Below are 25,135 nucleotides of genomic sequence, written 5' to 3' on the forward strand. Positions count from 1 at the left end.
TATTTATACCAACCTCAGAGGGTTGGCAGTAACTTAATAAATACAAGGTATATAATAGCTTTCATAACTGCTTTAATTGGCTTTGTGACTTTGGATCAGTCACAAAATGCAGAGCCTCAGTTCTGATTTTTCTTTACAGGTTTGTATAAGGATCAACAAGTGTATATGGATGCATTCTATAAATGGAAAGCACTAAACAAATAAAATAAATATTAATGTCTAGGATATTAACTTTCAGGTGTTTGAATTTGCCTGACATGTAAAGAACTGTGGTTGGGTTATCATGGTTTTGGGCCAAATTTTACAGGGACTTGAGAGACTCCTAACTCTGGGAAACAAAGAAAGGGTTGTGGAAGGGGAGGTGGGTGTGGGGATGGGGTAACTGGGTGATGGGCTCTGAGGTGCACACTTGATGGGATGAGCACTGGGTTGGCAAATTGAATTTGAATTTTAAAAAAATGTTGGCAAATTGAATTTAAATTTTAAAAATGTAAAAAAATGAATAAATAAAAGAAATTTAGATTTGATGCTTGGATTTTAGAATTTCAGCTACCAGATAGCCTTAAGAACTAAGGGCAGGGGAATGAGAGGACAAAAGTGGTGGTAATAGGATATGGGATTGGAGAGGGAGAACCTAGGGATTCAAAGACCAGATTGAGGCAGCTGTTTCAGGCTAAGTGATAGTAGCCTAGATGAGTGAAGTGACAGGAGAAGTGAAAAATCTGAGATGTTTCTAAGGAATTACTACAATTTAGTTATAAGTTGAGTGTGAGGGATATAGAAGTAAAATCAATAAAGACTTCTTGCACTTTAACTTTGGAAATGGATTGATTAAATTTTGTTTAGATATAAATGGTTAATAAGTTTGAAAAAATGGCTTTGTGACAAGGTACAGGATGCCTCGAGACTTGGCTTTAGGTATTTGGCTTTCCTCGTAATGCAGGCCCCAATTTGTAATGTGCAAAAAAGGAAGGCTGTTGGAGAAGGGTACAGGTTTCAGTGGTAAGTTGTAAAGATTTTGGTTTTAAGTTAGAATATGTGTAAATATGTTAGAAATAGGATTAAAAACAACTTTGCTATACTGCACGTAGAGGTGAAATTACTTTGAAATGCATAAAAAATGATGGATAGATATGTGATAAATGCTGATTGTAGAATCTCATTGGTGAGAACGTTGATGTTCACTATAAAATTCTTTCAACTTTTCTGTATTTGAAAGTTTTAATAATAACATGTTAGAGAAGGATAGAGCTAGAAATTGTTTGCTAGTCTTGATAATTTCTCTTGCTTGACCTGAGACTTTTGTTTTCTCTGTAGGAACTTTCCGCTGTACTTTTTGCCATACAGAGGTAGAAGAAGATGAATCAGCAATGCCCAAAAAAGATGCACGCACACTTTTGGCAAGATTTAATGAACAAATTGAGCCCATTTATGCTTTGCTTCGGGAAACAGAGGATGTGAACTTGGCCTATGAAATACTTGAGCCAGAACCCACAGAAATACCAGCCTTGAAACAAAGGTGAGTGTAGACCCTGTGTTCTTACCAAGAACACTTTTAAGCTTGCCCTTTTTTAAACTACCTGTACTTTGGAGAGCAGGAATGTGTAAGTTATATACCCAGGAGACTAAGGACAGATGTTAAATAGATTCTCAGTTTTACCACATTTGTCTTATTAGCTTGTGCCTGTGATGAAATTTGTTTGTACTGAATGCAGAACAGTGTGGGCCTTGGGCAAAAATCTTTAAATAGTCAAGTTTGACTTCAAGTATATACTCTGCTTGGACCTGCTGCAAATCAGCCAATTGTTAGCTAATCCTAAATTAGAAGTGCCTCTTGGGAGTTTTTGAATTTTCTTAGCCAACTTTGGAAGGATGAAGTTCTTTAAGGAATACAGCATTTGCTTTTTTTTTTTTTTTTTTTTTCCTTTGAAGCATTTAACTGTACATTTCTTGTCTAAATATGGGTTAATAGTTTTTACTATGGCTCCCAACTTACAGTGTACTCTAATGTTTGAATTACAGAGGCAACCTTTGTTTTGGCATGCCATAGACAGTGGTCTATGTTCTTTGTTTTGAAAAACAAATGTGAATTGGGGTCAAGAAGTGTCTCCTACTCTACCCCTTTTCTTTTTTCTTTCTAGTGTCAAGCTGAGGGCTCACAGTTTATATCCTTCCATAGAACCCAGTGTTGTGTAATTGTGTGGTTTTCAGGGGCACTGTCAGTATTTTAAATGCTATGGTACTGATGTTATAGGAAAGCCAGTTCTGGGCAGACCTTAGCAAATTGAGTTTCTTTTGGATGGTTAAAAACAATCCAATTGTAAAGAAAGTTTTGTATCTATATAAGTTGTTAGGAATTTTCTGGTCTAGCATCATGGATCATTTAGGATGCCTTTACCTGTGATAACAGAAAACCAAACTATAAGTGGCTTGGACAGTAAGAAAAACCTGTCTGACTAGAAATGCTAAGGTGTACAGTACAGTATAGTTCAGAATCAATTTCACAACTCAATTACATACTCAAGGATCTAGGTTGTTCCATGTTTATACTCTGAAGAAGTTAGCCTTTTGGTTTTCCTCTTGGGACCACAAGAGGAACTAGCCTAAGATGGATGTGTCTTTCTAGGTATCACATGTAGAAGAAAATATCCAAATGTAGAAAAAAGGACTCTTTTCCTAGTGTCCAATTTTAAGATTGAAGACGGCTTTCCCAGAAGAAAACTTTCATCCTACTCTGTCCTCCAATGCCACACTAGCTAGAATGTCTGTATATGTTTATTTCTAAACCAGCATCGGCAAAGGAAGTGGGATCATTTGATTGCTGCTTAGACTAGTTAAGGTTTATCTCCTACGGCTGGGGAAGGCCCCTGAGTCCTTTGGAGCAAACAACCATCAGTATTTTTTTTTTTTTTTAAGATTTTATTTATTTATTCATGAGAGAGAGAGAGAGAGAGAGAGAGAGGCAGGCACATAGGCAGAGGGAGAAGCAGGCTCCTCACAGGGAGCCTGATGTGGGACTCGATCCCTGGACCGGGGACTATGCCCTGAGTTGAAGGCAGACACTCAAACCGCTGAGCCACCCAGGCATTCCAACCATCAGTATTTGAATAAGATCAATAAGCAAAGAAAGAAAGAAACCACATTTGATAGGCAACTAATGTCATCCACATCACAGCCTTAAATTTTTTTTACTGTTCATTTGGTATCTTATCAAGAATTTATTTTCGTATCTTTTTCTGTTGACTTAAGTAACACCATAACTCTGGCATAGAAGCCTATGAGTTAAAATTGATTTTATAAAAACAATTTTTAAGCCTGTGGGTTATTTCATGTCGAAGTATTGCTTCGACATGCTTCATCATTTTCTGATTGTTTTCTACACAATGTAATCCTATCAGTGAATTATTCTTGTTTCCTCCTCTAACTATAGATATTTTCCTATTTATAAAGATGGTTTCCCATTACAATAGTATTCATTTAACACCACCATTGACATCCCATCTCTAATATTCTCCTCCTACCACAGTTCACCTCCCATTCCAGGATCTTTCTTTATAAGGCTATCTCTCACTCCATGCCAGAAACAAGTCCTAGTGGTACAGCAATGCTAGAGACCTGATGGTAGTTCTGTATCTAGTCACCTGGTTTCTCATTAGGAATGATGGTTACTCCAGGGATGAAGAAGAATTAGGAAATAGAGGAAGTAAACTGATCAGAAAAGGCTGACAAGTTGGTCACTAGGGAAGAAAGGCAGAAATGGAGGCAAGCAAGAGAGACAGAATGGGGTACCTGGAGCTGACAACCAGAACTAAATCCAATTGCTTCTATGTGGTCAGAAGAAGGACCATTGGAACTACATTAGAAGGTGTTACCCTGGCTGAGATGGCCTCACCAAGCATTTGCCAAGCTCCACTGCCCGGATATGACATCTTGAAAGTGGTATTGACTTAGTTAGCCTTTCTGCACTATAGGATCTGTTTCAGAGCATAACGGTTCTATAATAGCTGTCTTGCCCTATGTATAAGAAAAGAAATATCAGTAGAGTGGCATGAGAGCTCAGAGATGATAGTAATTCATTGACTTTTTTTTTTTTTTTTAAGTGGCTTCATTGTTACTTTGGTTACTGATCTGTAACCAATTAAATTGTAGCTTATCCCTAGATTAGAAACCAGAGGCTGCCTCTGTAGAACTGTCAGTAGACTTACCTAAGAGCTTGATGGACAGTTCCAGCCTTTCAGCAAGTCAACTCACTGGTGATAATCAAAGTCTTTCTTTCTTTCTTAAATGGAATTATTTGTCAGTAATGTCTCCTTTTTTGTCATCTCTTACCTAACACTCACCTTAAAGATCTTTAAAATTTTAGTTTTGAAATAATATTCCACCCTCATCCTGGGTGAGTTATATGTCTTGAAAGTTCTAAAATTTCTTAAATAATGTAAAAAAGGGATCCCTGGGTGGCGCAGCAGTTTGGCGCCTGCCTTTGGCCCAGGGCGCGATCCTGGAGACCCGGGATCGAATCCCATGTCGGGCTCCCAGTGCATGGAGCCTGCTTTTCTCTCTGCCTATATCTCTGCCTCTCTCTCTCTCTCTGTGTGTGTGACTATCATAAATAAATAAAAAATTTTTTAAAAAAATTTAAAAATTAAAAAAATAATGTAAAAAAATTCACAACTGAATCGTCACTTTTGTCATCTTTAAGTAGAATGTGTACATTCTTTTCATAGAAGAAATTTATATATGTAGGACTGAACCTACCTATCATGTGGATTTTCCTTAGTGTCACATTTGCTGATAATTTAGATTTGTCTGTAACTGTGGTAAAGGTAGAAATAAAATCTGTGCAATCAAGTCTCCATGGTTAAAATTCTCTTTTAGGGCAGCCCAGGTGGCTCAGCGGTTTAGCGCCGCCTTCAGCCCGGGGTGTGATACCGGAGACCCGGGATTGAGTCCCACGTTGGGCTCCCTGCATCGAGCCTGCTTCTCCTTCTGCCTGTGTCTCTGCCTCTCTCTCTCTCTCTCTCTCTCTCTCTCTCTCTCTCTCTGTGTCTCTTATGAATAAATAAAGTCTTTAAAAAAATAAATAAAATTCTCTTTTAAAAAAATTCTTCCAAATTTAAAATTTTGTTTAGGGGCATCTGGGTGGCTCCGTCAGTAGAGCATCTGACTCTTGATTTCAGCTTGGGTTGTGATCTCAGGGTTGTGGAACCGAGCCCCACATCAGGCTCCGTGCTCAGTGGGGAGTCTGCTTGGGATTCTCTCTCCTTTTCCCTTTGCCCTCTCCACAATAAAATAAATAAATAAGTCTTTTAAAAAATATTGTTAGGGAATGCCTGGGTGGCTCAGTGGTTGAGAGTCTGCCTTCAGCTCCAAGTGTGGTCTCGGAGTCCCAGGATCAAGTCCCATCAGGCTCCCCTCGAGGAGCCTGCTTCTCCCTCTGCCTATGTCTCTGACTCTCTCTCTCTGTGTCTCTCATGAATAAATAAATAAAATCTTTAAAAAATATATATTGTTTGACTTGGGGTCAGATCTCTCCTGCTTCTAACTGGAGTAAAACCAACCTTGAGTTTCTGTAATGGAGTAGTGAAAACAAAAGACTTTTTAAAAGTAACCTTATGCTAACATTTATGTTAAATTTCCTGTTCTTTTTCTTTACTCTTCTAGTTCTCTACTCAAGTACTGAATACTTGCTGACCTTCAGAAGATAGTCTTCAGACTTACTGCTAAAGATAGAGCATAGGTGAAAACTATATGTTCTAGGCTATATAGAGGAGAAACCGTAGCTTCAGAAAGGAAATCATTTAAGAGTCTGAATGAAGGACAGACCAATAAGGACAGGGGTGTAGTTGGTCAGGTCAAAGCTAGAGAAACATTGAGTGGGTGGAGAGAGACAGAAAAGGCATATGGCTAGCTCATGGAGACATATTTGAGGCCCAGTGCAGCAAGATAGGATGCTGGCTAAGGTTGGAAGAGACATGAAAAACAGTCAAGGAAACTGGATGAGAAAGGAAAGGGTCAAAATATAGAGCGAGCACAGAAACATACAAACACAGATCAGGCCAAGAGAGAAAAGAAGAGAAAGAAAAGTGAATGCTCAAGAGAGACCAAAATTCAAAAAGCCAAGTCTTACCAGAGTAAGCAGAGTCTGATTCTAGTGAAGGCAGTGGCGCAGCCTTTTAGAAGACAACGTGAAGCAGGATAGAGATAGAGTGACTGGGAACAGATAAGGATAAAATTGAGACAGACATAGTAAGTAGTGCAAAAAGTAACATTAGATGAATGTAGAAAGAAACAGGTAGAGAGAGACCAGTTATTTGCATCTGTAACATACGACTTTTAAAATATAATGTGCAAAAAGCTGGATTGGGTACGGAGAGATGCCTAGTAGGCCTAGACATAGAATGGGAGAGCACATAACTGGTCCAAAGGCTATAGGAAAGAATGGTTTACAAAGCAGCCCTGGGTATAGCTACAGGCATGGATCAGCATGGTTTGGATGACTGGAAAGAACACATTTTATATATATATATATATATAGCAAAAGTGACAGTGGGCTTATAAATATCCAGAGGAAGAGTGGGAGGAATAGGATAAGCCCACAATTACCTCCAGGAGATGATCAGACATAGTGTTCTCAGAGATGTAATGGGCCAGTCAGATACATGGACAGAGATACACATCAGAGAAACCTCAACCAAGCATGAGACAAAAAACTCAAGTAGATATGAGTGGGTCCAGGAGGAAATGAAGAGCCATGGAGTAAGCAGAGATGGAGTAGGACCAAAGGAAAGGGAAAATAGTGAATGGTTTCAGAGAGAGAGAAGTTATACAGAACATAAAACCAAATGAAGAAATACTCATTAGGCTCAAATGAGACAAGGCTCCACACAGGAGACTCTAGGACCCATGGAAGAGAAGTAAAGGAGAAGCAGGCCAAGAGAGTCAGTCAGTAGGTACCTACAGGAATACAGCAAAACGTATCAAGAACACGCAGAGAGCAGTTCATGAAACATGAAGATAGTTTATGGGATAAAACAGAGTTGTCTAAACAGAGATCGAGGGAGAGTTATACATAGGAGTTGATGCAGAGAACACATCAGTAGCAGGCAGAAAAAGACAAGGCATGAGCCTAGACACAGAGAATCAGGTACATCTAGACAATGGGAAATGGATTGAAAGTGAAACAAGCAGATAAAATAGACTTTCAGCAGAAAGTCTGAAAACTAATAGAGATGAGGAAACGTAAGTGACTAGAGAAAGATAAGGAATGATCAGGCCTGGGAGAGGCTAAGAAGATCATGGGTGGTACTGGTAAAATACAGAACAAATCATACTGAGTAATCACAGTTACTACAGGGTAGAAATAATGGGTGGGGATAGATATGAGCGTCGGCGTAGGTACAGAAATGGAAAATACAGCTCAATAAAAAAGAAGTTAATCATGCATAACGATATACCTTATTTGGTGGATAGGAGGAGCGGAACATTAATTCTGAGTTGAGGCCTGGTTTTATAGAATGCTTTTTTAGCTTTTCAGCACACAAAGAAAAGCACACAGAACCACCCTCAATCAATCTTGGTTGAGATGCAAGAGGTTTTTAGAAATGTAATGTGTTTTGTTTGGGGGCTTTTTGTTTTTAAACAGAATGCTCATGAAAGGTGTGACTGTGAGAGATTCTTGTGACTGGTGTCTTTAAGTGGATTGTGTCACCTCTATTATTCTCCCCTCTCCTTACGTAGATTTATTGAAACATCTTAAGTTATGATACCTCATTCATTTGTATATACACCAGAGGACCCAGTGTTTGAGGATTGTTAAATACAAATATGATACCCTGAGTTATAAGAGGGGTTTCTCAGAATTGCTGAAGCATGTATGCATGATTTCCAGATAGCATTTATTTGTGATTCTTCAGTAACCACCTCCCCAGCTGTGCTTCTTTTCCAACACCAAGACTTTAATTTTTCTTCTTCCTGCCCTCATCTTTTTTATAGCAAGGACCGTGCAGCAACTACTGCTGGAGCTGCTGGCCTGGCAGGTGGGCACCACCGGGAAGCATGGGCCACCAAAGGTCCCTCCTATGAGGACTTATACACTCAGAATGTTGTCATTAACATGGATGACCAAGAAGATCATCGAGCCTCACTGGAGGGGAAATCTGCCAAAGAGAGACCCATTTGGTTGAGAGAGAGCACTGTCCAAGGAGCATATAGTTCTGAAGAGATGAAGGAAGGTAAGAGTAGAAGTCAGTAAAATGAAGTATGTCTTGGATTCAGTGGAAAATGAACTGGACTTAGTGGGCAATTCTTAGTTTTATTGGTAATTCATATCTGTTTTACAAAATAATTGCATTATAGCAGGAAGGAAGAAATTAAGCAATAAGCATTAAAACCAACCAATATATCCTTGTATTATCCTTCAACTTAGTTGAAATAACAAGTAGACACTTTTTAAATCTCCATTTTTAGAATGAAGAAATTAGCATTTCTTTGTCTTAATTTCATGGAAAAGTGCTGTTACATTCAGAGTGGCTAAGTTCACTTGCTCTTTATTCTTCTGTTGCCCTAACGTATATCCTTTTTCTTTCTCTGAATTGGGACCCAAAACTATAATACTGCTCCAAGCTTTTTTATGTTGTCTTCTCATAAATACCAAGGTGATTGTGCTACCTAAAATATATGAATGAAAAGAAGCCACCTGAGTAAAGGATTAAGTATTCTTACCATCCAAGGTTGACAGAACTCCATCCTGGAGGATTTTAGAAATCTCACTGATCCCTAAAGACTTAAGAATTACATAGTAACCAGTAATTTGAGAACTCTAGCATTTTACTTTTTAAAACAATTGTTTTAGATCCTATAGGAGTCCAGGTGTCACTATTTAGTAGGCTTGTTTTCTCCAACGTGGTTTCTTGCCTGTTCTTAAAGCTACCAAACCTTCTTTGTTTCGAACTTAGAAACAGAATTGAGTAAAATAAAACTATTGTTAGCTGGCATTATATACAGTTAGGCTCATAAGCTTAACAAATTGGATGTTTACAATTCCTAGAATGATAGAATTTGAATCATAAGGGGCTTTTAAAAAGTTACCTAGTCACCCAATTCAGATTTGTGAATATTTTCTTTCTGTATAAAACAGGATAGTATACTCTCATGTCTGAATTTGCCTTCTTATTAAGTTTTATGATAGAATAGGCTCTAGTGAATGTGAGAAGTGAGTCTTGATTGTCCTACACTTAATTTTCCTCAGACTTCGTTATTTTAATATTTTTTAGACTTAATTATGTGCTCATTACTATACTGAAAGCATAGTAATCTATTCTAATTCCAATTGCCTCTATTTTCCTTACAAATAGTCCTCTTCCCCCCAAGCCACTTCAGTCTACCTTTTATTTTATTTTAATTGTCTTTTTTTTTTTTTTTTTGGACCATCTCCAACCATAATATACTGTACTTGAGATCTATTAGCCAGAGTAATACATGTATATGTATGGATTCCTCATTAATGATTTGAGTTTTACTTCCAATATCCTTCTGATGCTTTGTTGCTTTGGGTCTGAAAGCATATTAAGACCAACAACTTCAGAAACATGTGCAGGGATTTTTAAAGACCCTCACCTGCCCTGTATCAGATAGCTTAGACCAGGTCTTTTAATATACTTTATTTATTTATTTATTTTTAGTTTTAAAGAATTTATTTATTTATTCATGAGAGACAGAGAGAGAGAGAGAGGCAGAGACACAGGCTGAGGGAGGAGCAGGCTCCATGCAGGGAGCCTGACGTGGGACTCGATCCTGGGTCTCCAGGATCATGCCCGGACTGAAGGTTGCACTAAACCGCTGAGCCACCGGGGCTGCCCTCAATATACTTTAGATTGTTTTTCTATAGGCAGATTTTCTTACACTTTCCAGTATGGAAATAAATCTGCCAGTTTTCTGCCCACTTATACAGCCTTCAGCTCTTCCTATGTATTTTTTACCATCAGCCTGGCCTTTCAGCATCCAGAATTGCTTAGCATCATCAGTGAACTTAACAATTTCTTGTTATACATGTCTTTTTTGTGACTTATAACTCTGTTGTAAGACTTCCTAGAACTAGGGTTTCCACGTTACTATCCAGAAATTTGCTCATTTATCCTTCTTTTTTGTTGTCTGTCTTCATCTGTAACAGAGCAGTTCCTTTTCCCCCCAAACTTCTCAAGACCTTTGTCATAAATCTTTCAGATATGATGATTTAGTTTACAAAACTAAATTGCTTTTCCCCTCATTTTATATTTACATTAATCAAAATACTGTGTTGGTAATATTAAGCTTATTGGAAAATTCTTATAGAAGCAATGATAAACTTAGACAATTTTTTTGTCTTTTTTTTCCCAATTGAAATACTGGATGGCAGTGAGGACTCTAGGGGTGAGCCTTAACCTTTGGTAGTGTTTTAAAGTAGTGAAGTTTGATTTTAATTCTCATTTTTACATCCAGGTTATCAAAAGCCTGTTTTCTCTGACTTGAACTTTTAACTTCTCAACTCCTGTTTCCCTTTCTGTCTCTTAGCTGCCCAATCTCATAAGTGTCTAAGGTTACATACACTAATCCATTCTAATGTGTTAATGAGAAGATGCTCTCACTTCATTCATGGCCAAATTGGTCATTTCTGGGCCTTTTCTTGGTGATGATGATAGATAACACTGAGCTAAGTGCCAGGCTTAGTCTAAACACTTCACAGATATTCACTTAATCACCACAATTATCCAGTGAGGTATATACCCTTATTTACCCACCCTTTTTGTACTTGTGAAAATTGAAGCGAAGTGAGATGATGTAACTTGGCTAAAATCATAGTTAATAAGTGTTAGAGTCAGGATTTGAATCAGGGAGTTAGGTTCCAAACAACATTTTTAACCCTTTTATATGTTTTAAATGGCAGTATATTTGGTATTTAGGATACAGAATACAAATGGTTTTCCTTAAATTTTTCAGGCCTGATATGTACACAAAATGATAGGAGGTGTGTGGTAAGAGAATCTTCATTCCTGATACCAGATTCCTTTTTATAAAGAGTTCAAAGTGCACTTAGTTTGTTTCAGGAAAATAAGACTGCATTTATTCACTCACATATTTATTTGGAGGCTAATAAGTGATAGGTACTATTTCGGGTGCATGGGATATATCATTAAATAAAAAAGATAAATATGTTTGTGGAGAACCTACATCCTGGGAAAAGAGGTGACAAAGACTATAGACATGAGTTATTTTGTTAGAAAGTAAGTGCTATCAGGGAAAAATAGAGCATTGGGAGTGTGGGATGGGGTGAATTAAAAGAAGGTAACATTGGAATAAAAACATAAAGGATGTGAGAGAGTTATATAACATTGAGGAAGAATATCCTGGGTAGAGGAAACAGGCAGTACAAAGACCCTAAGGTCGGAGTGAATGTGATACATACAGGGAATCCCATGGGGTTAGCATGGCTATAGCAGAATGAGCAAAGGGAAGGAGAAGCGGGAAGTATGCGAGCAAGTGAGCTTGAGGGGTTCCAGGTAATGTAGGACTCTATAGGCCATTGTAAAGCTTTTGGCTTTTATTCTAAGCAAGACGAGGAGCCATGTTTTGATTTCCTAATTTCCTAACTACTGTACTTGATCCTTCGTAGACATAATTACATATGTTTTTACCCAGAGTTCTATAAGGTAGATGTTTTTATCACTCTGCTTTACAGGAAAAGATGCTGAGGTGCATAGATCAAAACTTGCCCGAAATAATACAGCTTGTGTATAAAAGATCCAAGATTCAGATCCAGACTATGTCATTCTTAAAACTCATGTGTACTTAAACCAGGCTACTTAAGTTCCAGTTTGTGAGAAATATTTTGAATATCTTATAGACAGTTGCCCCAAAACTGGAACCAGTGAAGTCCATTAGTTATAAAGGAATGCCTTTTATATTGAAGGACACTGACTTTCTGGGCTTTTCCTTCCAGGTGGCATAGATATAGACGCATTTCAGGAACGTGAAGAGGGCCGTGCAGGGCCAGATGATAATGAGGAGGTCATGCGAGCACTGCTCATTCACGAGAAGAAGACCCCCTCTGCCACAGCAGGCTCAGTGGGGACAGCCGCTCCCGTGACCACTGCCAATGGCAGTGACTCAGAGAGTGAGACCAGTGAGTCAGATGATGACTCCCCACCTCGACCGGCAGCTGTGGCAGCGCATCATCGAGATGATGACGAGGAGGAGGAGGATGAGTTTGAGGAAGTAGCAGATGACCCCATTGTTATGGTGGCTGGCCGTCCATTCTCCTACAGTGAAGTGAGCCAACGGCCAGAGCTGGTGGCCCAGATGACACCAGAGGAGAAAGAAGCATACATAGCAATGGGACAGCGCATGTTTGAGGACCTTTTTGAGTGAGCTTTCTCTACCTTTTCTTCCTTTCTCTAATGCTCATTTCAAAAAGAAATTCCCTACCTTTGAAACAAAGTGTTTAGTGGCATTCTGCCCTTCTCAAAGAACATAGTGGGAGAGAAAGTTTGATTTTCTTATGCCAGAAGCTTCCCCATAGGTAGGTTTAAGCATTTCCTTCCCTGCTATCTATACAGTATTAATATCTTACTGTATTTCATATTTACCTAATCTTTTTACTTTTAAGACCCATTTTTCTCCCTTCTGAAATGAGTGCAGGAGACCTGTGAGGTAAACTCTTCCTGTGTGCCCACTAGGACAAGTTACAGTAATTAACTGATCACATCTTTTAAAAAATGTGTTCTGACTGAGCATTCCAAACAATTCCTGATATTGCTGTAAGCAGCTTGGCAACAGGCAGATCATTGGTGAGAGACAAAAAAATCTTAAAACTTCATATTGCCATTTTGTAAGGGGAGGAATATGCCTAAATCTCATGATTAATATCTAAACCAAAATTTGTGTCTTTTGAACTGACTTGATTAATACTTTTGAACTGACTTGATTAATAGTCTGTTGTTTTGCTTAATGCCTTTTGGTTTGGATTTTGGATGTTACCAAGTATACTTGGTAAACCCTTACAAAGAAATTAGGAGAAAACATGGATACAGGACAAGGAGTTCCTGTACAGGGTTGAAGAGTGGAGAGCATTGGGAACAGTGCCTTTTAGAATTGCCTGAGTTTGTGCTGATTTAGAAATCCCTTATGGAAAGCTGAGACTGGTCCCTTTCCTTTTCCTGTCTTCTACAGTGCTATAAATTGTTTAATGAGGCCATTCCAGCAAAAATCAGCATATAATAATTGATTACTCCTCTCTTTCTTTTCTCTCAACATCATTGAAGTTTTCTTTGTCTCTCTTGATTCTTGTCAGACATGGTGTTTTAGAGTGCATCCAGTACTTTGTTGAACCTTGTAACCTCAAGGAACATAGTTTATTTTTGGTTCTGATATGTAGCATGGTATTATTTGCTATAAAGCAGAATTTTAAAAATAAAGAACTTTCATGCAAGGGTCTATAGCAATTGTATTTTTTGTAATATTTTGCCTCGCACTGTAATTTTTAAGTATTTATCATTTTACAGTACATGCGTGAAGATAGATTTTAGAGTATCTGAGCCTTGTATGAAGTGATGTTTCATTTACCTGGGTTGTAGTAATGGCTGAATATTGACAATAAATCTATTTTGTACTGACTGAAATTCATTAATTTCTGGCTCTGTAACATCTTGGAGCATAATTAAAATGAATACTCTTCCCATTAAAACAGTGTTTCAGACTTCTTTCTCTTAATAGTCGTATTTCAAATAACAGATGGAATGGTATGTGGTCTAAATTTTTTCTGGCAATAAGCTGCCTTAAGAACGACTTTTATGTATCTTGTACATATGGGTCTACTCAACTTTTAAACATTATTTTTAAACTTACATGGTTCTAGAAAAGTTCATTTAAATAGAATATTAATCAAGTGTTTCAAAACAAACAAACAAAAAAAACACGTAGTTTTGGGGGCGCCTGAGTGGCTAGGTTGTTTAAGCCACTGATTCTTGATTTCTGCTTGGGTCATGACCTCAGGGTGGTGGGATTGAGTGCTGTGTTGGGCTCTGCACTCAGTGGGGAATCTGCTCAGGATTCCCTCTCTCTCCCTCTGCCCTGCTCTCTCACTCGCTTGCACTCTCTTTCTCTCTCTCAAATAAATAATAAATCTTAAAAAAAAAAAAACAAAAAACAGTTGTACATGAACTGTCAGCTCTTCATTTCAGTGAATAAATGTTGCTATTTTTTTCTTGAGCCTAACTTGCATGTTCTGCTTCTTAGAGCTACTGTTTTAGTTTTTCCTTCCTGTCATCCACCAGCTTCTTAGAGAATCATATAAACTGGTTGCATATTTCTTTCCCTCTTGCAGTTTGTGTCTTGCCCTATTATTATGCTGAAATGACTTTTTCCAGTCATAACTGTCCAATGTAACAGCCCTTTATTCTTCAGTCTTTTTGACTGCTCTTCAGTCTTTGATGCTGTCAATTCATTCTTTCTTCTTGAAACATTTTCATTTGGTATCCTAGCCATTATGCTGTCATGGTTCTCCTTGCTTCACTGGCTATTCCTTCTCAGTCTTCAGATTTTATTTCCTCCTCTGCTGTATGTATGAGCATACCTCAAGGCCTTGTTCCTTGTGTGTGTGTGTGTGTGTGTGTGTGTATGGAATTTATGCTACAGAAAAATATAAGTGAAGACACAAGTATTTATTGCAGCAGTATTAGAAATAGAATATAGATATATAGATATACTAAATATGCATTGATCAGGAATTATGCTCCCATGAAGTCCTGTAGCTGTTAAAAAGAATGTATTGATAGGAAAAGATATCCATTATGTTTTAAGAATTCTGTTTTTCTACATATGTATGTATAAAGTATCTAACACAGTATTTACTGTATGTCTTTACATATGTTGACTCATTTAATCCTTTATAACAAACTTGTGTGGTAGATATTTGTATTTAAAGATATATATATAAAATTAGAGATGACAATTAACTGGTCTTAGTGTGCTATAATGGAAAAGATACTTCCATTTTGAAAAAAAATCAAATGGATGTTTACAGAAGTTCATGTAGAAAATATGCAATAGAATTAAATAGGGTAACAAAAGCAAACTTTTATATTAATACTAGGACTTTCAGGTGTGACTTACTTTTTAAAAATTCTGGGTTCATCTTTCTCCTCAGAGAAATATCTCTGATTTTATGCTCAGAATTAGTAGGGAAATATAATTCAGTATGCAAAATTTTGGACATTACTACCATATTTCAACAGCATACTAAGGACTCAATAATTGAGTTTGATATTATTTAATCAGACAAATTTTTGTCTGTTGAATGGCACAATAATCTGTTGAGAAGAGCCAGTTAGTGACAGAAATGACCAAAAATGGTAACCCTGCCACTTAGCCTCTGAAGCTCTAGTGAGGGCAAGTTCACACACGAGGTTGATTGATAGATGTAGTCATGGTGTCTGTAGATCTCAGGATGGCTAGAATTGTTACTACCCACCGCCCATGATAAGGTATGGCCAGGAACTCGTCTCTGAATGGAGCTGACCATATTATTATAACTCCAGTATCAGCTGCCCAGGTGTCCCAACCTTTCCCTCTCCTGTAAGATTTAAATAGAACACTTTTATCTTAATATCATGGGATACTTCTTCCACTTTCATTTCTCTTTTTGATGGGGAGAGTTGTGGAAGGGGCTGGTGGTTTATATCCTGCTTTGCCTTCTTGCTTTCCTGGTTTCTCTCCTCCACACCACCTATACCAACTCCCACAGTGCCATCAGCACAAGTCCATGTAGCAGATATTCACTGAAGTTTTTACAGTAGTGGGCAGGAGGTGGGCAATGAGTGTTTTATCTCAGCATTGCAGAGTCAAGGAATGTAAGAGTAGATCATATACATCCCGTTCTTAAAGAGTTTCTACCATCCTCCTTTGTTTCATCCCAAGTAGAGTCCTGCCTTCAAATCTTGCTAAAATTTCAACTTCCTGTTTTCTTCTCTTTATCAGCCTTTTTTCCCCCCAAAGGCCTTAGAAAGTTATAAATGTAATAGAGAAAATAATGTCTTTATTTTATTCCTAGTTCAAGTAAGGCCTTGAAAGCTCTTATATCCAAAGTGGCCTTTCCAAGATGTTTCCCTAACCAGGGGGGTGCCATCTTCCCACTGCTAAGAGTCAGCATGAGAGGTTAATGCTTTCAAAGGAACTTTTTTCTCTTCCTACCACACTAAAAAACATTATTCATAACAGCCTGGGACTTTAGGTAATCATAACCTTATATCTTGTGGAAAACTACTTTCATTCTATCTGTGCTTGAAGTGGAAGCCTTTTTCTTAGTTGCCCCTTTTCCCCAAAACAATGCTTAGGGAGTATTTCCACTACTTAAGGAGTATAAGCTTAGATTATTAAAAAAATGTATCCAATTTGGCATGCCTGGAACTCAGAAGACTAGGTTCTGGTCCCAGCTGCAGTTAAATAGACACTTGCACGTCAACACTGTTACCTGATGCAGTCTTTCTAGGCCAGTTTCTCAGCTGTTAATAAGGAGAGGATTATGCTAGGATCACAGTGATTCTTTTCTGCTCTGCTGTCTTATGGAGGTAAGTGATAGGTCAAAGATTTTTAAATGCGGCCTAACAACAACACAAGCCAGGAAGTTTTCTGATGTGCAAAAAGCAATTCCAGCCAGGTGAAGGATATTTCAATTAAGGGACTAGTGTAGGTGGTAGGTTTAGGATTTAAAAGGTAGCAAACCTCATCCTAAACAATTGCTAATTAGGTTTCTCTTTTCCTATCTTGCCAAGATACTTCATTTCTAATCATCTGAATGACTGAGGAAGAAATAATTGAATATTTCATAACTCTTTTTGGTATCATTTTGAGAGAATTGGATACTGAATGGAAACAAGATTGGGAAGAGCAGTTCATTTTCTTTTCTACCAGTTGGCTCTAAGGCTAGATTCCCAGCCAGGACAACAATAGAAAGACTTAAATATGTACCTTCTTGTTCTCTTTTTTCCTGAGTTAAAAAAAAAATGATTAAGAAGTGGAAATCAGGGGCACCTGGGTGGCTCAGTGGTTGAGCGTCTGCCTTTGTCTCAAGGGCGTGATCCTGGGGTTCTGGGATCCAGTCCTGCATCTGGCTTCCCACAGGCATCCTGCTTCTCCCTCTGCCTATGTCTCCCTCTCTCTGTGTCTCTCTCATGAATTAGTAAATAAAATTTAAAAAAAAAAAAAAGTGGAAATCAAAAAACATGAAAATCTTTAGAATTTATAAATTGTTTTATTTGTTTAACATTTTGTTTCTACCAAAGCTATTTCACATGTGTTATCTCTAGGAGATCTCTAGCTGGGCTGCTATCATTTTGTTTTTCTTTACCTAAAAATTGCTTGGGGAAATGAGGAAGATTTTCAGAAAGGAACTGGTGTTATGGCAAATTTACTGTCTATTCTGTTGGCTTTCTATATTGTGAAAGAAACAAACTGAACAAGATCAGTACAGGTCCTCTTAAACCATGTAAAGCCAAACAGGTTGAGAAAAGAGTCATGAAATTTTCTTTCTTTCTTTGAAGAGTTAAAGGAATGAACTGATTCTGCTGTGCCCTCAAGGAAAGAAATGAGTACCTTAACTTCTCTTTAGAAAAAGCTTCACATCCTCTGAGTACTAGATGATGCCTTTCTTCCAGTTGCAAAGCAGATAGGCCTAGTACACAACCCAGTTCCAACAATCAACCCACATTTCCCATCACACAAAAGTACATTATCGCCCACCTAATGTAAATAAATCTGAGGAACTAGTCTGAAAAAAGGCTAGTGCCAGGTCCTAAACTGACTTGAATCATGTTAAGACACACAGGATGGTTGTACAGTTTTGTTGTTATATAAATGTATTAGTAATTATTTAAAAATTCATCCAATAATAAATATATATAGTTTTAAAAAGTAGAACCCCTCCCAGCCCATCCCCATCCCCATCTCACTACCCTGAGGCAAACAATTATTGATAGTTTAATGTGTATCATCCTGGACCTTAAGGCCTTTAGGAACAACATAGACACCATGCCCCCAGATGTACTGCAGTGCTTTTTCAATAATTGCAACCACATCCACATTGCCATTTGCTTTTGAAGTATCTTTTCATATCAATATATTTAGATCTACTTCATTTAAAAAAATAAGTACTAGGGGTGCCTGGGTGGCTCTGTCAGGCATCTGACACTTGATCTTGGCTCAGGTCTTGATCTTGAGGTCATGAGTTCAAGTTCCGCAATGGGCTCACACTGGGTGTGGGGCCAAATAAATAAGGACTGGATAGAATGTTATAATGTAGTTGTATTATAGGTTGGTTTATGTAATAGTTTCCTTATTGAATGGCACTTAAGTAGTATCTATTTTTTCACTGTTAATGTGCCCTCATATTTTCATTCTTTGAGTATTTCTAAACGATGGAATCATAAAGGAGGGTCAACCAAAGGGCATGTCCATTTTAAACTTTGATAGGTAATGCCAAATTACTCTTCAAATAGATTGTTGGAGAATTGCAGGCAAGGGAACAATTTGTAGCATTGATGTTAAGTTGGAGTTTAAAACTAGAGATTATTAAGGGCCGTTTCAGTAGTCTTGGTGAGTATTTTGGTCTAATGAACTGTCCAAGTCAGTGGAGATCGAAAGGAGGAGACAGATTTGAAAAACTGGGGTGATAGAATTAATGGATTTGGTAACTGGATAGAGCAGTACCTTGGATGAAGATCAGGCTTCTGACTGGATGGTGGTTCTAGTTATCAAGATCAGAAATACAGAAGAAGGGGCAGGTTTTGCTCCTATTTCAGCTCCACATCTCCGTAAGTGGCACCATCATTTCAACTCTGTACTCAAGGCGAAATTCTAATAGCCATCCTTCCCTTTTTTCATCTCACATGCAGTTCACCAGCACGTCCTTGTAGATTCAAAATATAATCTATATAATCTAATTTTGAATGTAGAGCTGATAGGAATTGCTGGTAAATTGAAAGTATATTGTAAATCTGACTTCTCACTACTGCCACTACCAGCCTACTCCATGCATGCCACAGCACCTCTCTCCTTGGCTACTGCAGCAGCCTGCCAGTTGGTCCCCCAACTTCTACTCTTAAACTACCACCCAAATGTGCGGGGGGGATTTGATCATTCCCACACACAGACTTTTTAAAATGTAAATCAGATGACTCTCTCCCCCCCTTAGAATCCTTCATTGATTTTTCTCTTAGAATAACTTCCAAACTCCTTACTAACTCTTTTCCTTAGACCTTAAGTGGTCTGGCCTCTGACTACTTTTATGACCACATCCCCTACTCTCCCCTAGTTAACTACTCTCTAACCATATTGACATTCTCTCTGTTTTGCAAATATGCCAAGCTGCTTTCTGCCTTAGGTCTTTGCCTTGTTTTCTTTGCATGAAACACTCTAATCCATCCTTGTCCCTCTTACTTTATTTTCAGGTTAAATGCCACCTTCTCAGAGAAGCCTCTGCGCTATTAACTAATCTCTTCCATTCATGACGGTATTTTCCTGTTTTATTTTCTTCATAGCAAAATTGCTATTTGAAATGAACTTGTTTATTTCTTACGTAATTATTTATGCCTCTCACCGTTTCCCCTAAAAGACTGTAAACTCTGCAGGCAGGATACTAGCACATAGAATTAATTCTGGCATGTTGCAGGCCTAATCAATGTTGAATGGATGGATGGACTGATGTATTGGCAAGGCGAACAACCTTCTCACCAAGCCTGATCATTTTTCCCTGCTTGAATTATGAATATATGTATAGTCTTTTAATCAGTTAATTATGTTTACTTGTGGTTCACAGTACCTAGGCCTGTGAACCCAGGACTAACAGTGGAGGGTGCTGGTATATAGCTTCTTGGGCACAGCCAGTGAGACATCTAGAAGCTTCAATTCTGGTGAAACAATTAGCTTTCATGTTCATGGAAAAGGCAGTTTAGTGAGTATTTTTTCTAGGGCTGCATTGTCCATTAGGGTAGCGCCTAGCTGCATGTGGCTACTGAGTACTTGAAATGTATCTAGTCCACATTGAGATGTGCTGTAAATATAAAATACATACCAAATTTTGGAGGCTCAATATGGAAATACAGAATAGAATGTAAAATACCATATTAATAATGTTTCTATTGATTATGTGTCTAAAAAATCATACTGTAGATATGTTGGGTTAGAGGAAATGTACTATTAAAACTAATTCCACTTGTTTTTACTTTTTATGTAGCTGTTAGAAGATTTAAAAATTGTAAAATGACTCACATGTGTAGCTTGCATTATATTTCTGTTGGACAGCACTGGTCAGGGCATTTTCTTCATGCACTAGAGTTACATGTATTGTACTTAGTATTTGCATTTTTCCCTATATACAAGTTTTTTACCTGAATGCCGTGTGTGCCCTCCTTCCCTCCTTGGCTCTCTACCATAAAGGTAGGCTTCATTCTGCTTTTAGGCTCTTTGTTCTTGAGAACAATGATGGATTTTGCTTCTGGTTTAATTTTTCGCCTTTTTGGGGTGGGATTGGTTAGAGTGAGGCGGAGGGTTTTTTATCTGTTTTTTTTTTTTTCCTGGGGATAACGTCAGGTGGAGGGTTTTTTATCTGTTTTTTTTTTTTCCTGGGTGAGGAACTGAGACGTTTTGACTACTGAGATCAAGGCTGCAGTGTTGAAAGTGCTGCTGACTTGTGGGGGACAGAGGGGCCCGAGGACCCTGCAGAACCACGCCAGAGATGGGAGAGCTAAGAGCCAGTACTGAAATCAGGATGGTTGGAAGCCCTATGCATTGTATTAATATATAGTGTATGGGAAATTTTTTATGTGCTTATTGTTTGCATCTCCCTCTTGCTAGAATGTAAGCTCCATGAGGGCAGAGACTTTATCTTCCTTGGTCACTGTAGTTTTCTGGCTTATATCTCTGACTCAGGGGTTGGCACATAGTAAGTAGTCATCAATACATACTGAATGACCACACGATTATTTTTATTCAGGCCAGGAGTAAAAACTATGGCCTTTACATAAAAGACAGTTATTTTCAGTTTCTGTTGTTGCTTGTAGATCTAATGTTTGTGATGCTGTTTTGTATTAATGATCTTCCCTTTTAGAATGCTTACAGATGGGGAGTGTGGATCTGCGTAGCAAAGGGCATTTTCCAAGCAACTGGTGAAACCATCTAACCAAAAGTACATATAACAAATAAATCTAACCCAAGGCTGACATCTGAATTTGTTCACTTAGTCTGTGTTATGGTCATTTTTTTTTTATGGTCATTTTTTAAAGAGGAAGTTTGTAAGAACAAAGACTGTGCTGTTTCAACTGGGGGTTTTATTTGGCTCATATTAAAATTGATGTTACCATAGTTTCCTTCATGATATCAAAGACCCAGATTTCTTTTATCTTTCTGCTTTGCCATTCTTGACTGATCCACTTACACCTTCAGGTAGGAAGAAGGGAGGGAGTAAGGGGATAAAGGTATATGCCAACTGAATCAGTATCCCTTCCCCCTTTTTATCAGATGTCTTTATTGTAGTAAAATTTCACATGACAGAAAACTAACCATTTTAAAGTATACAATTCATTGGCATTTAGTGCCTTCGCAAGATATTGGAACCACCATCTCTACCTAGTTCCCAAGCATTTTCATCATCCCAAAAGAAAACCCAGTACCCATTAAGCAGTTGGTTCCCATTCTCCCCTCCTCCCAGCCCTTGGCAACGACCAGTCTTCTCTATGGATTTACCTATTCTGGGTACTATTCCATCTATACATCTATTGTATAGATGGAATTGTACAGTATGTGACTTTTTGTGTCTGGCTTCTTTCCCTTCTTTAGCATATTGTTTTCAAGACTTATCCATGTGGCATATATCAGTACTGTATTCCTTTCTCTGGCTAAATAGTATTCCATTGTGTATATATACCACAATTTGTTCATCCATTCAGCTGTTGATGGACATTTAGATTGTTTCCACATTTTGGTTATTGTGAATAATCCCGCTATGAACATTTGTGTACAGGCACTTGAGTACCTATTTTCAATCTGGGGGGGGTGAAATTGCTGGGTCATACAGTAATTCCATGTTTCTGTGCTATTTGTTTTTAAAGTAATACACATCTGCCAGAACTGTGTGTGATAGTTACTGTCATTTATTGGGGAATAGAAGTGGGGCTTATAATCCCAGATGTCTGTTTTGGATGTGAGGGTCATCAGAGAATACCAGAACTCTAGAGTATCTGACCTGAGAGCCTTTCTGGCAACAGCTACAGAGAACACAGTAATAGGCCAGCATATGAGGTAAGAATTCAAGAGTTCTGGATTTTCTTTCCTGGAGGAACTTCTGAATTCCTCTTTACATCTGTTTCTGGGATTCGGACTCTAAGTCATAACAGGGACTAATCCTGGCCTCCCAGTGCCCTCACTTGGAACTGTGATCTCTTTGCTCCTATGCTCTGTCACATAGTCACACCTTCAAGTCCAGGGTCAGAAGTGGACTAACCTCTTCGTTTGGTTAAGCAGGAGGTGAGGCCCTTCTTTTGAACATGCTTGAAAGCATACCAGTCTGGGCTGGTGGTGAGGGCAACTGTTAAGATCCAGAGGTGGGATCCAGAACTAAATTGCCTTTCACAAGTATTGGCTCAGTATGCAGTTAGCTTTAAGCTGCCCTTATTCCACTGGCTTCAAAAAAACAGGAGGCTGGCAGCTTTTCATTTCAGGGTAGTGACCTACCCGGGAGGTCTAAAGAATGATTCTGATAGTGTTCCAAGAGAATGCTTCCCTGCTGTTATGTGCCTGTGTGTAGGTGTAATGTGTATGTAAGAGGATGGAAAAAAGGCAAAACAGGGTGGGCCTTTATGTTTGGGGGGGAAGGGTGAGGAGGACTCACCATGCTGTGTATGTCAGTCACATTTCACATCTCTTTGACAGGCTATAACTTCTAGTAAATTTAGTGATAATTTCTTTGCTGCTTTTCCTGCTGAGCAATAAAATTATGGCAGTGTTATGGGCATCTATGTCCATGCCTCCTGCATTAGTCTACTCCTTCAAGACAGACACTGTCTATGCCCTCTCTCCCTCACCCCTAACAGGAACAAAAACACGTACCAAGCAAAGAACTAACTGAAAGTCTGTAACAGTGGCTACTCTTGCCTCCTAAACTACTTTTTCTCAAAGAGTGCATTGGCCACTCTGGGAATTCTTAACTATGTCCTTTTGACTGACAGATCTCTGTTTCAGCAGCTGTCTCATTACACACCACCTCCGCATCCCGAGTGCACTTGGTGAGTTCATTATTAAACTTGCCTTTTTTCCATAAGTGCAACTTTCCCTCTGCCTTGAATTCTCCCTTGATTTTCTTCCCTCCTCTGTCCTGTGTATCCACAGTCATCACTCTGGAACAAGCCTTTTAGCCTACTTCCTTATGGTAGGAGTGGGTGGTTTTCATTTACTCCCCCATGTTCCATCCATGTGATTCAGCTGGGATTGATGCCAGTCATAGTGATCGATTCGAGAGGAGCATGTGATTCAGGCCAGACAGAGCTACCTCAAGATTTTTGTTGAAATGAGAAAAAGGCACTCTCTTTTTTCTACTAGAGTTACTTAACTGGTAGCTGCTAGTGGACAATCTTTGTCACCAATTGAGGACAGCCTGTCTGAAAATGAAGCCAGCATAGAAGAAGGCAGATACTAGAAATAGTGAGAGACAAATTTCTAACCATAACACTCGAGTCCTGCCACACTCAAAGTCATTTTACCCTTGCAATTATTTCCATTATGTGAGTTGATATATTTTATTCTTAGGCCAATTTGAGTTGGGTTTCTCTTTCTTGCAATTAAGTCTTAGCTTATTTAATATTGCTTTCACTATTCAAGGTCTTTTTCGGTTCCACACAAATTTTAGAATTGTCTCTTCTAGCTCTGTGAAAATGCTGGTGGCATTTTTATAGGGATTGCATTGAATGTGTAGATTGCTTTGGGAAGTATAGACCTTTTAACAATAATTGTCCTTCCAATCCATGAACTTGGCATGTTTTTCCATTTCTTGTGTCTTCCTCAGTTTCTTTCATGAGTGTTCTATAGTTTTCAGAGTAAGATCTTTTATCTCTTTGGTTAGGCTTATTCCTAGGTATCTTTGGTTTTTGGTGTAATTGTAAATAGGATTGATTACCTGATGTCTCTTTTTGCTGCTTCATTATAGGTGTGTACAACAGACTTTTGTGTGTTGATTTTGTATCCTACGAACTTTGCTGAGTTCCGTATCAGTTCTAGCAATTTTTGAATGCTGTCTTTTAGGTTTTCCACACAGAGTATCATTCTGTCTGTGAAGAGTGAAAGTTTGACTTCTTCCTTACCTACTCAGAATTCTTTTATGTCTTTTTGTTGTCTGATTGCTAAGGCGAGGACTTCCAGTATTATGTTGAGCAACGCTGGTGAGAGTGGCCATCCCTGTCTTGTTCCTGAACATAAGGGAAAAGCTCTGTTTCTCCCCATTGAGGACAATATTAGTTGTGGGTCTTTAGTATATGGCCTTATGATGTTAAGGTGTATATTCCCTCTATCCCTACTTTATTGAAGTTTTTCTTTTCTTTTTATCAAGAATGGATGCTATATTTTGTCAAATGTTTTTTGTACATCTATTAAGAGGATCACATGGTTCTTTTATTAATGTGGTGTATCAGGTTGATTGACTTGCGGATATTGAACCACCCCTGCAGCCCAGGAATAAATTCAACTTGGTCGTAGTGAATAATCCTTTTTAATGTACTGTTGGACCCAATTAGCTAGTATCTTATTGAGAATTTTTGCATCTATATTCATCAGGGATATTGGTCTGTGGTTTTGGAATCAAGGTAATGCTGGCCTCTTAGAATGAGTTTGGAAGTTTCCTTCTATTTCTGTTTTTTGGAACAGTTTGAGAAGAATAGGTATTAATTCTTTAAATGTTTGGTAGAATTTCCCTGGGAAGCCATTTGGCCCTGGACTCTTGTTTGTTGAGAGATTTTTGATTACTGGTTCAATTTCTTTCCTGGTTATGGGTCTGTTCAAGTTTTCTATTTCTGTCTGCTTCAGTTTTGGTGGGTTGTATATTTCTAGGAATTTATCCATTTCT

At 38.3% G+C, this 25,135-nt stretch overlaps 1 protein-coding gene across 10 annotated transcripts in view; it reads left to right on the forward strand.

Annotated features, from left to right (window-relative positions):
- GTF2E1 (general transcription factor IIE subunit 1) overlaps positions 1 to 25,135 on the forward strand; it is a 99,946-nt gene that overhangs the window by 66,137 nt on the left and 8,674 nt on the right. For 9 of the 10 annotated variants that reach the window (XR_005383374.1, XM_038582964.1, XM_038582968.1 and 6 more), the window contains 3 exons: positions 1,318 to 1,519; positions 7,993 to 8,231; positions 11,975 to 12,398. Coding sequence is in view for 9 of the 10 variants with exons in the window: in XM_038582964.1 (XP_038438892.1) it covers positions 1,318 to 1,519; positions 7,993 to 8,231; positions 11,975 to 12,398 (865 nt within the window). In the remaining variant the exon portion in view is untranslated. Of the gene's footprint in view, positions 1 to 1,317; positions 1,520 to 7,992; positions 8,232 to 11,974; positions 13,723 to 25,135 lie in introns of those variants that run through there. The other variant, XM_038582971.1, reaches the window with a different exon arrangement.

Source organism: Canis lupus, chromosome 33, assembly GCF_011100685.1.
Source record: "Canis lupus familiaris isolate Mischka breed German Shepherd chromosome 33, alternate assembly UU_Cfam_GSD_1.0, whole genome shotgun sequence".
NCBI lineage: Eukaryota > Metazoa > Chordata > Mammalia > Carnivora > Canidae > Canis > Canis lupus.